At 38.2% G+C, this 19,478-nt stretch overlaps 1 protein-coding gene across 4 annotated transcripts in view; it reads left to right on the plus strand.

Moving 5' to 3' along the window:
• The window catches only part of LOC145694978 (uncharacterized), a 100,892-nt gene that overhangs the window by 54,951 nt on the left and 26,463 nt on the right, over positions 1 to 19,478 (plus strand). For all 4 annotated transcript variants that reach the window (XM_081771799.1, XM_081771802.1, XM_081771800.1 and 1 more), the window contains one exon: positions 8,016 to 8,223. In XM_081771799.1, the coding sequence (XP_081627925.1) occupies positions 8,016 to 8,223 (208 nt within the window). The remainder of the gene's footprint in view (positions 1 to 8,015; positions 8,224 to 19,478) is intronic.

Here is a 19,478-nt window from a genome sequence, read left to right on the forward strand (position 1 = left end):
AAAAGTTTATATAACATATAGTCCGGAAGTAAACAGGGGCGAACAGCTTCGAATGTGGCGGGAAAGAAACTTCACACTTGGGGAATGGAACTTGCCGATTTACAAAACAGTATTGAAGATGCTTGTGAACAGTTATGCAACTCACCGGAAGTGATGGAATGCATTCGAAACTCACGATTAGCACGTTTGCATAGATGTGGGAGGACAGCACTTTGAACATCATTTGTAGATACGTTCATTGTTAGCTCGTATGGCCTAGTAGTTTGTAGTGCTATTTTGTGTAAGATACTACGTTTCAGATACAGTACGTCGTTGTGAATTGTGCCTGTTATTTTATTACATGACACGACTAGTACACTTATTCTTACTTCTACCCTCTCGCTGCAAGTTTTTATCTGGTCCATTGTACCCTGCTAACTGAATGCAGAGATGCTAAGTGATCTTTGCTTAGATTCCCATTGTAGATGTGCCTGCAATCGTGCCATGGATAACAAGTTTCTTCTGTGTTCTTACTGCACCGTTTCATTACCCCTGCCATACAGACATTCAGTGAGTCCCTAAGTGACGTATGAAGAATCTCTTATGCATTTATGTGACATGCGTTTAACATGTCAAGTCGATATAATGTTTTTGTCTTTCTAAACCCCTTTCCTAGCTTCTATCATTATTCCGCTGGTAGATGCGAAGTTCCTTTCACCCCACATTCGAAGCTGTCTAGCTCCGCCCCTATCCATTTCCGAACTGTATGTCGTATAAACATTTTGTCTTGTTTTGGTGCCAGGAATCTGTAGTTTCATTTTTTACCATTACTTTTGGGACACCCTGTATACAGAGCGTATCGATATACAACCTTTCCCTTCATACCTATTCCGTCTATCAAAACGAAACTTGGTACACTTATTTTTAAACTCTATAATATTTTTCAAGATACATTTGGATTGTGTGTTTTCATCTTGGGCCACTCCAGAGGGGGCTAAATTTGATGGGAGGTATTTTTGGAGGGAATTTTTCCCGACATCAACCCAATTTTCCGTGTTCAAATACGTTATGGGCGCCAATACATAGCACCTCTGGAGAACTTGTTTCATGCTGAAGAAAATGAACTATAAAGCATGACTTCCCAATTAACAGTGTTGATGCAATAGGCTTTTCACGAAGAGTCTACAATTTTTTTTAGAATGCTAACAGGGTTAATGGGTCTCAGGGACTTATTCCATTGTCTTTGGCACCTAAGTTTTTGTGCATGAACATATTTTTGTTATGTTTATCGAATAGACTAGGTTTGATTCGGATGTCCGGATGACACGTTCATGTCTTGTTCCTTGTGAGATCCGCATGTCATTTGAATACGGCAATGCGGATACTGGATTGTGCTTCCGTTCCGAGAGTTTTTCATTAAAGGTGTTTATAATTTTACACAAAACACACTTTCCGACACCGTTCCCAGCACACACGAAAAAAAAAAAAAAAAAAAAAAAAACGAACCACAAACTCGATATATCCGGAGTTTGTATCCGGTTTTACCCGGGAATATATCGAGTGCACGTATACAGTTTCTTTCTGGGTTGTCCCAGGAGAGTTAAATAGTCTCACGAATAGGGATTTGCTGTTGAATATCCATTGTGAATGTTATAGTGCGCGATATGTAGCGCGTCTGTTCCCGGACTATGCATCACTAAGCCGTCCAGTGAAGCCAAATCCATCGGTTTAGCGCACACGGAATTAAGATATTGACGGGATTAGATTGAATTGAATTTGAGTTGTGTCCCGTTTAGCAGCGAGGCTAATATGAGATGTGGACCTACAGTTTAACTATATGAACTCCCGCTGAGAATCAAAACCGGGTCTCTCACGCCACTAGCGCACACCCTATCCAAGTAGCTGCGAGGGAGCTTATTTGACGGCATTAGAGAATCCACTGACGCAGCGTGCTATGGCTACTCGGTTCCGTGCGTCCCACTATACCATTGAAAAATCTGTCACGTCTCAATGTGATCTAAAAGACCAATGTTCATACTCTGAAAGCCATCTATGTCGTGCAGCGGAAAGCCAACTGAAGAAAGATGTAGGAGCTCCACCCGAGAAAATTGGTGAAAATTAGTACTCAGTATAGTCGAGCCGTTTATTTATCTCACCAGTTGTGGATAGATTCGAATAATTAGTACAAAAGTGTCGATGCGAAAGGAAGAAACAATTTCATTCGTCTATGGATTGAAAATCATCGACGTGGTTTCTTGGTTGTACCCGCATTTTGGTTGTAACAGCAAAATTAAAGCTACACTGCGATGCCAACAATGTGAAAATCAATACTGCATATTATCAGGAGCACATCTTCACGGATGTTTACAACAACGAATTCTCCACAATGGATGGATCGGGCATCAACCGGGTGGAACTGCATCAAGACAAAATATCCAGTAACACAGGCATATCATCGCTGACATTCTTCAGACGGAAGGAAGCTAGGACGAGGACTAGTGCTGTTCCCTTGACCGACATCCCTGTGAAGTCCCGATGTCAACCCGACTAGTGTGTCTTTGGACTTCTGAGACACGCACCATCTTTCTTGTAAGGTGTGCCCAGTTCCCGGCCTCCTAACCAACAGGAATAGGATGAAGTAGCCTATGTACACTCATGTCCAAAATTATTGTCGCATATCTATAAATATGTTGTTGTAGGAATATAATTTGATAACGAATTCGCCCGGTATTTCTTATAATGTTAGTATGTGTATAATCGGCAAAGACATGTCTGTGGCAAATTTCATCTCAAAAGAGCAGTAAATAAGAACAATAAAGCAAACATAAAACTTTCTTGTCCATTTAGCAACATTTTGTTTTACTCATTCTAATTTTCGTATTTATGATTCTTTTCCTGTGAAATTTACCACCAATTTACATTTCCCGATTATACACATAATACCAGTATTATAAGTATCCTACAAAATCATTATCAAATTATATTCTTACAGGAAGACAGTTATAAATATGCGACAATCATTTTGAACATGAGTGTACATCTGAAAAAAGTCTTCTCCAGTGAAAAGTGTGTTACCGGGTAATTTTCAAGAGTGCTGCTGGTCCATAGAACACAAACGTTGGTGGAAGATTGGTCTATGTGGAAGCCTATCAGTCTGTATTTATTCACAAAATAATAATAATAATAATAATAATAATAATAATAATAATTATTATTATTATTATTATTATTATTATTATTATTATTATTATTAATTATTATTATTATTATTATTATTATTATTATTATTATTATTATTATTATTATTATTATTATTATTATTATTATTATTGATGCATAAGTGCTGATTTCTGTTTGCTAAAGTGCAAGGTTGTTCAAATAAAAATATACCAACTATGTAAAGGTTTTGGTTGAATTTTAGTTGTAATCTGATATAGCATTTTTTTTAAAGATCGTTGTTATATGGTGCGTCCAGTTTGCCCTATGTATGATCTACAACATTCACAAGGTATGCGAAATACTCCTGGGTACGCATTTGAAAAGTCAGGACTAGCTGAAAATAGATTACAGCTGGGACATAGTCAATTTTACAAATACTACCATAGTAGCCAAATTCTTTCTTTTTTTTTTTTTTAGGTGGGGGAGGGGGACAATAATAAAGGGAGCCACAGCCATCTCACGTAAAAGCAACAATCTCGATAAAGACAGTGAGTTTTAACCCAGTCGTGTCTGGTCGGCCCTTTTCAGAAACAAAAATCAGGAGTACAACAAAGGCACTTCTCGTAACCATAATAACAGCCAATCAGAAGCAATCATTTCTCTCAACCAATCGCAGGTCTTGCGAAAGTCTTCTTGATAACCTCGGTATTGCATAAAGATGTTAAGCGTAAACATACGAAATAACACCAAATTGTATATTTCTGCTTGCCTGAGTGCCTGTTTGTTTTATAAAGAAGCTAAGGTTGCTTAAATATATTGACAGAAATTGGCAAAATGTATCGACTGCCTATGTAGCTTCCAACATTAGCTTGGATTGGACTTTCAATTTTAATTTTATTGAATGATATCTACATACTGAATTTGTAATTTAGTTTTAACGTACGGATTATGATACGTTGACATTAAAATTTTACATAGCAAGCAATAACGGGATTTTCCCAATGGCTAAGGCGGGAGTTTCTCGATTTATATATAATTCTGTCCTTCTGAAATGACTCTTGACGGTTATAGTACAAGTATGTAAAGATCAGTACAAGGTATTTTTATCAGGAGTGCTTCGTGAGTGAGTCGGCAGACTCATCATATTTGTGGCCAATTAGTCAAAGTTTCGAGTCCAAATGGAGGACAATTTCACATGTAAGCCGAGAAGCGGTTTGGATTTCGCTTTAAGATTATGCCTCGTTCCAACATAACCCCGTTGTTGCATAATAACACAAAGGCGAAACAAGCTTATTTCTATCCATATGTAATATAAATACATAGAGCAAATTTTGTTTTTTGAAAAAAAAATGGTTTTTGCCAACCCTGGTAAGTCATCCCGTAGAAAGTGCAAGTAAACTTCACCGATCAAACGCTGAGGTAGGGAAAAGTGATCAATAATCTTATCATTAATAATCATAATAAACGATTACCCCAAATCATTTTTGATAATTTATTATTCCTAGGATTTTCGTTACTCCAACGATGTGGTTGCGGATGTTGTTGATTCCATTCCGGACCTTATCAGTAAAGAGAATGAATCGGAAACTAGGAGAAATAGACCATATGTTCATATGAACTTTTTTTTTGGCTTAGTATGACCTCCCCTTCTTTACCGGATGCTCTGTATATTCCCACATATATCTGGTCTTTCCATAACAGTCCCTGGAGATGAATGTAATGTCTGCATTTGAAACGTTGAAATCAATATTTTCACGTAGCTGGTAGCCCAAGAAAACGTACTAGAACCATGCTGCCAGGAAATACTCAATTCTTTAATACAGTACTAGTATTTTCTAATGTACTATTCAGTATTACAGAATCTTCTAGTTTAAAACTACCGTATACTGTTGGAGACAAACTTAGAGATCTCTTGCCCCAGCCACTACCCATTTTCTCCCACACAACCAGGGCTGATTTAGGCAGCACGTGCGGTCTCATTCTCTTCAATGTTGCCGTACTTCCGTAACCTTTCATAAACTGAACAAAATTCAGCATTAAAAAGAAAGAAAAAAAGCAGTGAACGGAAGATAAAAGAAAGAGACAACAGAGGGATGTGGCAACGTTGATTTTCAGGTAATGGAGGTCATAAATCTCTAACAAATGTCTCCAAGAACAGGGGGGAGAGTTTTGAGGACTTTCCAGATTCCAGGAAAAAAGTATCTTTAATTGTGTCTGCTAGTATACATATAAATTGTGTACTAGCATTTCTGTGAACTAGAACGTTAGTAGAACATTCTGCATATTTAGCGGCGAAAACCATGAACAGTGCATTTGGGCCAAGAATGGTGAATGAACGCATCATCGCGGTTAGTTAGTGAAAATTCGTGCTTGTAACAGAATACTTGAACTACATTAATTAACACCGGCCAATAAGGATTGCCGTCCGGAAGAGTGCAATTATTTTGAGTATAAAGAATAACCAAAGAGGTTTCCTTCATCAGATTGTCACTTTAGATGAAAAGTGGTCTCCTATGACAATCATAAACGATCAGAATGATGGTTGGTATCGTGATTAACGCCCAAGTCTGTTTTCAAACTCACTCGACCACCTGCAGAAGGTGTCGTTGCTGATATGGCCCATCCATCATGTCTCTCCATTCGATCCCAGCTCGTGCCGTGTGAACTTTGTGGTGAACAAACACCGCGCTCGTGGGTTTTCTCGGGGTTCTCCCTTTCCTCCCACTTTCTTCATTCCACCATTTTCATTCATTTCACATCATCACCGTCTCGTTTAGCCTAACCGGCATAACCCTGGGACGTAAAAATGTCTCTCCATTGAAGCAAAGCCATCACTAAGGATCATTCCAGTGCTGAACGCAATGAAGTACACAGCAAACTTGTTTTCAGGAATCCAACAGTGGTGAAAGGACATCGTGTTCTCTTGTTGCTGGTCAATACTACATCAAATGTTACTCAAAGGACGTTGCAAACTCTTTGAGAGTTGCATTATGAAATCTTCCCTCACCTGCCGTATTCTTACGACGTTTCTTTCACCGACTGCCACTTCTTCCGGTACTTTGACCACTTTTTTTTTCTGATCACCGCGGATTGCAATGTGCGGTTGAAGTTTTTTTTTCTTTTCTTTCGCATCACGTCCTCAAAGCTTGATTCGTTATGGATTCCAATCGTTGGCTTAGCGATGGCAAAAGTGTGTGGCTGCAGCCGAAGACTACTTTGATTGACCAGGTATTGCAGTTTTCATTGGTTTGAGCTTTTAAAGTGTTATAGCTTTCAATTGCACCAACTCAATATTTGAATACGATGTCGTCGGATAGAAGAGGTGAAAATTTTTGTGGATCAGAAAGAGGGAAATTGGAGGGAATCGAGATGTAGTGTTGGAAAAGGTATACAAAGAAATTTATGTATACGTATATAAACGAAGTGAATATACTTTGACCACGATAAAAAATAAATAAATAAAATAAAAAAAAATAAAAAAATAAATAAATTAAAATAAAAATTATGATTGGCTATTATTTAATATGCTATTTAAAATGGGCTAAGATACTTCTGTAATAGAAAAGTTTGAGGCATATGTGAATGACTAAGAAAGGGAACCCTCAATTATATAAGCAGATAGATCTGCTGGTTCAAGATGTATACCTAGAATTTTGTTGTGCGCAACATTGATTGAAGATAGGAGGACAATTGTCGCCAGTAGTAATAAGGAAAATAACATAAACTATTTTGAAGAAAACGAAATATAATTATTCATTTGTATCTCACGACCTATACGTCCTATAGAGTTGATAGCTATACGATGCTAAACATTATTTCGTTGCGAAGAGGACGAAGTATAAATCGTCTTCGTATCATAGAGAGAAAACTGCACCAGTTTGAGCTCATCGAATAAGTCGCGAATTATATGCTGATACATGGAACTGAAGAGATCTAATTAGTGTAAGTGACTATTGGTATAATGAAACTAGATAAATTACTCAGTTTATGTACTTCTAAGTCTATCCCTTCACATTATGTCGTTGCGACCACTCATCCGTGATTTTCAATTTCCGGTTTTAAAATAAAGGGGAAGGACCTGGCCTCATGGAACATTTTAGTGGCTTATTCAATAGCTCTAGTTAGCTGCAGTAGGGTAAATGGCCATTTATGCACCTTCAAATAGAACACTTATTCAAGACAGTCAAAAGTAATTAGTGTTTGCAAGCTTCATTATTGAGAAGCATATCGCCAAAGGTTATTTCTTTATCGATGATGATAGTTGTATATAAATACTAGACATCTGCTTTGTAAAATTGTTTGTTTTTCTGTATGAAAAAAAAAAGCTATATTCAACCAATACCTATAGGGCTCTTCTCCACCCTGGTCAACCCCAATAGTGTTTTTCTGTTTATTTATGTAACATAACTTATTCAAAAACATGAAGTACCCTTTCGTGGCACATAGTGAACGAGTGTGGTTCTAGGTTCGATACCTGGTTGAAGTACTTGCCCTCGAGCAGTGATTCGGATCTCTCTTTAAGTAAGTCCTATTTCATGTAACTTCGGTGCTGGAAAGGGATATTAAATCATGATCAGTCAAATCAAAGACTATGCAAATTCTCAGATTTTTTTTTTAAAAAAGATGAACCGTTTTTAATTACTAGTACTATGGAATCAAAAGTAATGGATGTTTTAGTAATTCTCGTAGGTTGAACAGTTTTCGCGAATGCTAGGCTGTTGTCTGCAGAAGTCTTTGTTGGGATAAAGAAATAAATAAAACAAAAACTGGAAAACACTTGTTGATTTATTTCAGAATACATTAATAGAGAATGTCTTAGTTTTAAAAATTATTTTCAGATTTTCTTTTTCTTCTTCTTTTTTTTTTTTTTTTACTAGTCGACCCGATTCGTGATCCATCTAATCCATGGAACAGAAAGAAGGGAAGTGAACTATTTCCAACAAAGTCATCCAGGATAGTTGTTGGTGGAGAAGACGATGATCCTGAGTTGCAACGTGTTTTGCGAGACAGTTTATTAACAGCAGCTGCAGAAGACCGAGCTAGGTCTATTGACTTGTCCCAGTATGAAAAGCCTCAGAGAGAGAGGTAAATTAATATTTGCATGTATATTTTTTTCCTTTCCTTTCTTTCTTTTCTTTTATTTGTGAATAGCGAACCTTGGTAACTAATCCACTAATCTGGCTGGTATTCTTAGTCGGCCGGTCGGTATGTAAGAAAATATCCCAGTATGGAGTCTGTGGGGTATTTTGAACATACAGCGTTCAAAACACATACAGAACACATACGTGTGTTGTTCAAAAATAAGGAGCAGATTTAAAATATTTATTTTTAATGAACGACAATAGACAGACACACACACGATAAATCATTGGATAGAAGAAAGTTCAAAATTTTATTTTATGCATTCAGCATGAGCACCATACTTCAAAGTTTTATTGTATGCATTTAACATAAGCTGTATTTGTTCTTCGACAAATTGGTAGTCCATTTCGTGCCCCGCACGAATTAACTGGTCACTATTCATTCAACTAATTGCTGTAAAAAAAAAAAAAAAAAAAAAAAAAAAAAAATCGATCTCGTAGGTCTTGCAGGCATAGGTGCTACATACACGCTGTTTTTATGTATCCCCATACATAAAAATCGCAAAGGGCAAGATCTGGTGACCTTGAAGGCCACTTAAGATGAACAAATCATGGTGCGCACCTCTTGAATCCATCGCCCTCCTAGAATTGTGTTATTTAGATACTGTCGTACTTTGTGTTGGAAGTGAGGTGGAGCGCCATCTTGCATGAAAATAAAACCATCTCGATCTTGGTGAATTTATAGAAACTACCATTTCGAAGCATGTCCAGGTATGTAATTCCAGTCACAGTTTCCTTCGTAAAAAAAGAAAGGATCATAAACTTCGTTGACGGAAATGGCGCAAAACACATTAAACTTTGGAGAGTCCCTTTCACGTTCGATAACTACGCCGGGACTTTCGGTCCCCTAAATTCTGACATTGTGGCTAATCACTTTACCAGCGAAATCAAATGTTGATATATCGAAATAAAAGTAGTAACTTTTTAGAAAAAGTATCTATCATCTTTGAAATCTTGCATAATTACAGTGCATAATTCTAATATTTCATGATCACCAGGATGCAATGCCTGGAGTAACTGCAACTTACACGGCTTCAGATTCAAGCATATATATATATATATATATATATATATATATATATATATATATATATGTTAGTTGCGGAATTTAAAAGTTCTGTGTTTCCTCTGCTTGTGGGTTTCTTAGCGTTAAGTGCAAAAGCAGTTTGGGTACACTCAACATTTTTACCCGGCGTTCGAGGACAACCAGTGCTTTTGCCGTGGCACATGCAACCATCTACGAATTTCTTATACCAATTGTAAATCCGTTAATGACGAGGCGGCTCTTTGTTGAACTTACAGCGAAATGCACGCTGAACGTAACAATGAATTTACTCGATGCATACTGCAACACACTAAACGATTTATCTTGGGTCGTCTCTGTTTTCTCGTAAACAAACCATAACGCCGCTGTAGCCATTGAATGAAACCAATAGGTGAGTGTTTAAGACTTCGAATTTCTTTCTATCCAGTGATGTATCGTATGTGTGTATCTGTTGTATGTGTCATTAGAAATAAATGTTTAAAATCTATTCTTTCTTTTTGAATAACCCGGTACAGTACTCACCTTTAAGGACGTGTATCCACCAGAGTGGCAACACAGGCTGTTCTATGGATAGGCAGCTTGTTGTGTAGATGTTGAATCTGCCTATGGTATGTATCCTACGAACACTATAGATTTGGCGCAGTTGAGCGAAGGTTTTTTCCGGAGTTGTCCTGCGGTCAGGCACAATGTTTGATAGGAATTAGGCCCGGAGATATTGTAGGTCAGGGTGGAAAGCATATGCGAAGTAGCATACGCTGAGTTTCACGTGGCAGTATGGGCACTTGCATTATCTTGGTGGAAAATAGAGTCCCGCAAAGTGACTCAGTAAGGCCAGGGATAGGATTGACAATGTTACTAATATATGATGCAGTATTCCCTTGAATGAAGACCGAAGGCGAACGAGATATGTAGCTTTGTGGCTCCCGACTTGAATGACGTACGAAAATACGGTAGATTTTTTCTCATAGCTACACGTGACCGTGACTGTGTCCGAGACAGAAACAACTCTTACCGTGAAAGAACATTACTCATTCGCATTGCAACAGCAGTCTCCCACCTACACCACTGTTGACGTTCTCGGTAATGAGCAGCTGTCATAGGTAATCATGCCAGAGAAATACAAAAATGTAAGTCTGTCCCCACACAATAATTAATTGTTTAGTGTTGTTGCACTTACATGTTGAGCCACGATGTCTTTGATTACACTGGTGGAACTATCTTGTCTGTCAAGATGGTCCGAAACATCTTTCTTTTCAGCGTTTCTCGGTGCGTGCAAGGGTTACTGGAAGCAATTTATTATATGAACTGTCTGCTTCTCATCTTGCAAGTCTCCTCCGAGAACCCTCTGCTTTCCAACCAAGAACTATTAATATGTCACGATCCACCTGTCCACGGAATGACCACTCGGCCTCTCGCAGACCCACTATAGGATCACGTTCAAAGTCACAGAAATTGGTCGCTGGTGTTTGTCTGCAGATACAAGCACATTGTGATCCAAGTTGGTTGTGTTATGTGATGAACTTCAAACTACTGCTTGGAGCACACACTCTTCACACACACACATTCTGTGGTGCGAATTCCGCTCGAATCTCACAACGGGGGGCGCGGTGGCTCAGTGGTAGAGCGTTCACCTCCGGTGCTTGGGGTCCCTGGTTCGATCCCAGCTCGCGCCGTGTGAACTTTGTGGTGGACAAACACCGTGCTCGTGGGTTTTCTCGGGGTTCTCCCGTTTCCTCCCACTTTCTTCATTCCACCACTTCACTCATTTCTCATTATCACCGTCTCCTTTAGCCTAACCGGCATAACCGTGGGACGTTAAACTTAAAGATTTCATTTCATTTTTCATTTTCGAATCTCACAACATATATGGGGTGTTCTTAAATACATTTCAGTCAATGTATAGATCATTTATAAGTACTGGCGATAACGTGTTCGGTCATCAATGTACTATTTGATTAATTGTATATGACACTTCGTGCGGAAGTTACTTCACTTTATTCCCATTAGCACACCAGATACCCGAATAGTATCTTTATTTACAGATACAGAAGCATTTCTTTTCGTTCATGGGCAATATACAGAAATTTCAAATGAGAATGGGTATGGGATTAGTAAATTACCTAGCATTAGTAAATACGGGCTAACTAGTCGATTTTAGTTGTAACAAAGCGTTTATAACGCTTACACATACAAATACATGTATACTTATCAGTTTAATGGAAACACCTGAAAAAAAGTGCAGCTTTTCAAATTAATGTGTTGTTCCCGGACCTCCTTTCGCTCTCAGAATAGCGCTGATGCGGCATGGAATGGAGTCATAGAGGTCGTGAATGGTAGTAAATGGAAGGCAAATGGATTCCATGTGCAGTGCATCACTCAGTTCCGTGAAAGAGGATAGAGGTGGAGATTGCGCTAGATTCGTGTATCAAAAATGGATCACAGATGTTCAGTTATGTTCTGGTCTGAAGATCTGGTGAGCCAGTGAAGGTGTTCAACTTAATTTTGATGTTCCTCAAACCATGCCACAACTCTAGGATTGTTAATGAGCGCATTATCATCCTGGAATATGGTATCATTGCCCGGAAACACCACTGGAACAAAGGGTGTACATGGTCTCCTAAAATGGGGATAATCACGGACAGTGATGCGCTTGGTAAGCGTCAGTACAGAACTCACTGAAATTCAGGATATTACGGCCCACAGCATCACAAAGCCACTGCTATGTGTCGCGGTTGGGCGAAGACACTGTGGAACATACGTTTCTGAGCGTTCGCCAAAAATCCTTGCTTAGGGTTTGAGATAAGGTAAACGATGACATCCGACGAAAAGCCGTACGTTTCCAGTCATCAGCAGTCCATAATGCATGTCCATGGCATCATTGGTGTCGTGATAAACCTTATTGTCCGTTATCAGCGGTTTCACCTGTGCAACCCTACCCCGTATGTCCATGTTATGTACTCGCGACGAACTGTGATTGTCGACACAAGCTATAGGAAATGGTGCTTGAGTTCCTTCGTCGTTTGCACCGCAGTTGCACAACGGTTCTGAGTGTTTGGCACAACGGTGTGAGTGAGTGCTTTAGTGTTTAGCGGTACTTGTTACTTGTCACGAAAGACTTTCTTGCGACAACTATTCCTCTTCGCCAATGTGGTTTTGGCGTGAGTTTTGTAGGTCATCATCACTTTGGACATTATCCCTTGCGAGATGGCCAACGCACTTCCACTTTTGTCACACGCACACCACATATGCAAACACACACAGTTTGCTCAGGAAATTAGAGAGGTCACCCATTTTACACTATAATTGTCTGCTCAGTTAATTGTACACTTCTGTTCTACTTCTTACATAGTACGGAGTTTGCCCTAACAAATTATCAACAGCCCTGCTCTGCAGTCTTCACAAAACCTTTGTCAGTTCGGACATATGGCGTGCTTTCAACTCCAGGTATTTCTATGAAATTGATATGAATCTGCGTATAATAATTTTGCGTTTCATAATTCTGTCTATGTATATACAGGGTGTAACTTTATTAATGTAATAAACGTTTGGAGGTGTTTCTTGACACTGATATACTAGGCTCGGCTGATAAGTTCTCTGCCCGACCCCTTATGAATGTATTACCCTGATGTAATTGATGTCATGTGAAATGTTGATCTTTTATATGTTTTAAGTACCAAATTTCACGATTCTACCATGAACGGTTTTTATTTTACAGGTAATTGAATGAACCATGGCGGAGCCAGATGTCAAATTCTCCAAAGAGGAGTTACGAGGTGTAATGAAGTTCTTCTTCCTGCAACAGAAGTCGCCCAAGGAAATCTATGGTTGCATGCTAGACACATTGGGTGGACAGTGCCCTTCATACTCCACTGTGAAGAAATAGTGTGCGAACTTCAAGCGTGGTGAATTTTCAACAGAAGATGATGATAGGTCTGGCAGGCCAGTGTCAACTCCGGAAAAAGTGGACCAGATTCATGACCTGATTTTGAGCAACAGACGGATTTCGCTTCAGGAGATAGCTGACAAAGTGCACATATCCAAAGAACGTGTTGGGTCAATAATCCATGATCACTTGGACATGCGCAAGCTTTCTGTGAAATGGATTCCGAAATGTTTGAACGCGGATCAGAAACGCGAACGTGTGAGATCATCGCAGGTGATTTTACGGCATTTTGCGAACTCCAAGGACGATTTTTTGAATCGGCTTGTTACCCAGGATAAAACGTGGTTGCATTACTTTGATCCGGAAACCAAACAGCAGTCATGCAAGTGGCGCCACTCAGGATTTCCAAGGCCCAAAAAATTCAAAGCACAAAAGTCCGCAGGAAAGGTGCTTGCCTCAATATTCTGGGATAAGAATGGTGTTTTGCTCTCAGACTACCTTCCAAAGGGCCAAACCATAACTGCAGAGTATTACTGCAGTCTGCTGGCTAAGGTAAAGGACGCTATTAATGAAAAGCGTCGGAGAAAGTTGACACGAGGTGTCTTGTTCTTGCAGGACAATGCTCCCGTCCACAAGGCTGGCAAAACAATGGATTTTCTGAGGGACTAGGGTTTCAATGTATTGACCACTCACCTTACTCGCCAGATCTTGCCCCTTCTGATTATTATCTGTTTCCAAAACTCAAAACAGCACTGAAAGGACAGAAATTTCACAGTGATGAAGAGGTTATAACAGCTGCGGAACGGATTTTTGCAGACCTTGAGCTTTTTTTTTTTTTTTTTTTTTTTTTTTTTTTTTTTTTTTTTGGAGGGGTTGGAGAAGTTGCAGCATCGAAGTGCCAAGTGTGTTGACCTTCGAGGGGACTATGTTGAATAGCCTCACACTTTCATGCCTGCAGCTCAAGTCCTTCTGGGTCGGGCCGAGAAGTTATCAGCCCACCCTCGTAAGCAAAAAATATACTATGAACATATATATACTATGCTCATAAATATACTATGAACATAAATATAAATATAATATAGTATGTCATATTGGCAGAATGAACGAGGGTCGGAAGCATGGAAACACTTAAGTTCGAAGCGGTAGATATTGACGTGCAGAGAGAGAGAGACAAACGTACGTTCGTCGGGCACATCACAGGAGATGTTCAAAGTGTGTCACAGACAGCAATGCATGCATGACAACACCGGATCATGTATTGGTGAACCCGTTCGAAGATACCTAGGTCATGACCAACAGTTGCACAGGAATTAGAGACGTTATTCCAAGTCGTTGATATCGACAGGACTAGCATACACACTTTTAATGTGTTCCCATAGATAAAAATCCGATGGATTCAGGTCCGGAGATCGGTCATGCCAATGCACTGGACCGCCACGCTCGAGTCAACGTCTTGGAAAATTGTTATTCAGCCACCGGCAGACATTCACATTGAAGTGCACGGGAGCCCCATCATACATGTGCATGTTAGGCAAATCGCCAGGGAAACATTTTCCAGTAATTGGGCAGTGGATCCTGTAGGAAGATCAAATACGGGGCCACTGTATGGGTCGATCAGTTGATCGTGGACAATACCACATCATACATTGAGTCCAAATTGGAGCAAAGAGTGACAACTGTACCATGGGGATGTGCATCTGCCCAATGTTTGTTATGCATGTTGACGATACCATCCCTTCCAATCATGCCTTGTCAGTGAACAGTACTGATACCTGAAACTGCATGATCGTACTGGTCTGTTGAATGAACCACTGGCTGAATGCTTCACGTGTTTGGAAATCCACTTCTGTCAGTCCTTGTACCCTTTTGCTGGTGATATAAGTACAAAACATTTTCATGTAAAGTACGCTACTTAGTCATGTAACTAACATCCATTTCACGGTTAAGTTCCCTCGTACTTGTACCTGGCTCGTCCACAGCTCTTGGTCCATAAGAGGTTTTAACACATTCGTCCATAACAGGTGTTCGTACACGACTGGGTTGACGAGCATCCACATGGGCAGGTAGTACTACCCCTGTTTCACGTACGCGCCGACGAATTGCAGCAAACATCATGTGTGGTGGTTAGCGTTTGTTAGGAGAACGCTCCTGATAAAGTCGTGCTTCTTCACGCCCATTGCCATCTACATGATCGTACATGAATAGCATGTCGGCCTGTTCGCGGTTTGAGTAACGCACCATATTTTAGTCTAGTACTGCCACTTATCCTACTCAACACTCGCAGCACCATGACCGCACTCCTGTACTGTAGCGTCTTGAATACAAGCTTCTCTGTGTGTGTGTGAAACGAACAACTACGTATTGAACACCAGCGCCACCTCTAGACTTCCTAGATCACCATCTCTAAGCTTGTTTGTTTTCGATATTTGCCGCTTCGAACTTAGTGTTCTCACGCTATCGGCCCTCACTTAGTCTGCCAATACCCCAAATATGCTATATGTTCATAGGATCTTTCTTACTTATCTTGGTTTCAGGAATCACCTTCTGACGATTATGACATTAATTAAGTTACACCCTGTATAAGGATTTGTTTATACATTATAGTGCATTACGTTATATATAATATAATTCTTTAATAAGATACATTTCTTCTCATATCAAACTAATTTTAGTTTAGTACATAATAGGATCCAGTGATGTTTTGTTTTTGTTGCGATGAATTTTTGATCCGTTTAAGGTTTGGAAATAGTTAAAGTAAATTGGAATTAAATATTGAAAGTAAAAATGTCGGTTAACTTCGTTTGAAATTGATAGACCTTTTTTTTAAAAAAATCATTTACATCAAATTGTATTTTGTCAACATCCACCTCTGATGCGAGGTTTTCTTTCTCTTAAGAAAAATGTTTCTAATGAAGGTTATATATTTCTTGTTAGCGTTATATAAAGCATACCTGCGTTTCCGAGAATATTGCTGCTGAATTGGACATGTTTTAATGATAAAGTTTTTAAACTATAGACATTTAACAGACACAAAGTAAATGAGACAAAAGTTGAACACATTGAAACCCAAGTCTGAGCTGGTCTCGTGTGGTGTTAAATATTCGCGCGTTCCATTCGCGAGATGCGTCAAGATATGCTTGAGAAACCTTCTTTCAGAATATAAGAAGTTTAATATATTTTATGCTAAAAATGATTAACAAGCCTTGAAACCCGTGGTTTCTAGACTCTACTAGTAAATAAATAGTGGTTGTCAAAGTATTAAACAAAAATTCGTCTTTTTCATGCGAAAGTTAAAATAAAATAATTAAGAGAGTTTATTAGTTTATTTTTACAAATTATTTTTGTGATACCTTTATTGTTGAAAATAAGCTCAAAGTCTTTGCGACCCATAAATTAATACCAGTATTGGTAACACTGAAGATCATTACTACAGGGGCCGAAAGAAAGAAAGAAAAAAAAAAAAAAAAGATAAGAGAAAGGAAAGAACTACTCAGTGTTATAATGCTACTAACAATAGAAGCATTTAAAGTTATTTCTTTTAACAATAAATTGTTGTATTAAATTTAAATTTTATAATCAAAACTTCTGCTTCTTTGTTTTTATAAGAATAAATTCAAATTTAAAAATAAATGAATAATTGTTCTAGTTGGAATTGTAAACCATGTAGAAAGAAGCCTGGATATTTTTTTAAAAAAGAACGTATTTTTTGATTACAAATGTTAGTATTGTGGTTTTTTGCTTCGTGTTTTCGTTTTTAAATGTTAAAAGTGATTCTAAGAAATGTATCACTGTAATTAGTAGTGTAAATCACTTATTTTTACTTTCAAATGTAAGCATATAGTTTTGTTTTCTGATTTTATGCAGTAATAGTGATTATTTATTCCTTTATCTATGATTAATTTAGCATTAGAAAACTCTTTTTTTTTTTATTGTATTTTGCGTAGTGGTAATTGCGTTTTATGTAAGTTTTTTAGTAAGAAATATTGTATTGCTGGTTTAAACAAGTTTATTTTAGACAAACATGAATTAAGATTACTTTTTTCTGCCCGATACCATCCAATGTACTGTCAGTCTGTATATTTTGAGCATGCTGATAAACTTATCCATTAGGACAAAAGGGGGAAGGTTTAAAGATCTCAAAGGACTAAAGCACATGAAGGGATACGATAGTCATAGAAATTAAAATGATATAACACTGACAAATATGATGGAATTTTAATATCAGTCTGCCATCTTGTCCATACATTGCTTCAGGCTCATTAATTCCTTGTAGTTTTTATTGGTACTTATCTTATTCCCTAACTGTTTTAACTTTTATGATTTATACCTTTTCACCTTGTTAGATAAAGCCTAGTTGACTTTATTAGGATTAAATTACAAGGGTTATTTTATTTGTCAGAAACTTTCAAGAGTTGATATGAGACCATTTTAGACTGGAATTACAGACAGTGGGAGAAGGAGAGATGTTGCAAGATTTTTATATTCAGTGGCAACGTATCTTTGCGGTGTTTAGATAGTGGGATCTAGCTAAAAAAAAAAAAAAAAAAAAAAAAAAAAAAAGCGCCTTGGATCTACCGTTGCAAACAAAGCGCTAATAGTTTATTGCAAAACTGCAATTATGTAAAATCACAAAGTAATTGCATATTATTTCAATCCACTAATTCTATACAACAATTATTAATAGTAATTAGAGCCCGGAAGTTTATGCTTTTATTTTGTGTAAATTAGGCAGGCAAAATGGCATTTAAAATTTGACAAATAGGCACTAAAAGGCAAAAACAAAAGTTGTTACTTTTTATAATACTAAAACATTACATGATATTTTTCTTGTTTAGGCATTTATTTTGTGTAAAATAGGCAGGCGAATGGCATTTAAAACTTGACAAATAGGCACTAAAACGCAAAAACAAAAGTTGTTACTTTCTAATACTCAAACATTACATGATATTTGTCTTGTTATATGAATATTTGTACAAAATGTTACTTACAGTGTATGCTGGTTACACATGACTACAAGATGATTCTTTAAGTTATCAACAGTCATACTTAATCGCCTGTCAGAAAAAACGGTTTTTACAATAGAACATGATCTTTCCACTTCAACTGAAGTAACTGGGGCGTACATAAATGAAGCTATTGTAGATGGACTCATTTCAAGATCAACACACTTTTCACCGTTAAGAACATCACGAATTTTCAACATTTTCTGAAAGTCCTCGTTAGCTACCACAACACGTTTGCGCTTTTCATAAACAGCCAGTCCCTTTTCCCTCGGCACTTTTCCTAGCTGGTCAACTGTTTCCTGAAAGATCTGTAAGGATATTGGAACGGTTTCACCTCTTTTCTCTAGTTTCGTAATACTCTCTGGCAACTTACCATAATGCACTGAAATGAATGCAAGATCATTGCTAAGATCTAACAGCACAAAATTTTCTTCACCTCGGAAATTGAAACAGCATCCTCTTCTGATAATTGTTCCATCACAGCACGGAACGTTTCCAGGTTGTTTGCATAGTACATTGCAGCTGCAATCCAGGTCCCCCACCTCGTGATAATCGTTTGTGGGGGAAGAGGAAGCTCGGGCGCTACTTCCGTAAAAATCCGACATCGGGAAGTTTCAGATTTTTTTTTTTTTTTTTTTGTTTGAAATTAGCTTGTCTACTCTAGGGTACAACATTCTTATCTCTTCATCGATTCTATGTATGCCGTGAACTAAACATGTGATATGAATCATGTTGGGGAACAGCACTTTCAATGCCCGTGCAGCTTTCTTCATGTTCGGAGCAGCATCTGGCCAGATCAGAACAAGCGAATTTGTGAATAACTGAGCTATTGATTAACCATTAACCTTTTTGAGCTCTTCTACAGTAGAAGAAATGACAAGGATGAGGATGTTTCCTTGAGTCCAATGATGACGTTGGCTAGATATCTTCCTGTAGCATCTGTCATCTCATCTATCGAAATCCAAATCTTTTTCCCACAAACTTCGTCACGAATCTTTTGCAGAGTCTGTTCATAGCAAGCATTTAAATATGTTTTCCTTAGAGTAGATTCTGACGGTACAACTTCCATCGCGTATTTTTCCAGGAAATTCTTTAGTGTCTTGTTTTCCAGCTTCCTGAAAGGTATTCCCGCTGCCATGAAAGCCTTGCATAGGTCAAAAGAAAATTATGATTGTCTATTGGATGAACAAACAGCTGTTGAAATCGAGGACAATTTCTTCTGTCCCATCATTTTCAAAGCAGCATCTTTATGTTTAGCAGTATGCAGG

The sequence above is a fragment of the Thermobia domestica genome, chromosome 9 (genome assembly GCF_964235325.1).
Source record: "Thermobia domestica chromosome 9, izTheDome1.hap1.1, whole genome shotgun sequence".
Lineage (NCBI taxonomy): Eukaryota > Metazoa > Arthropoda > Insecta > Zygentoma > Lepismatidae > Thermobia > Thermobia domestica.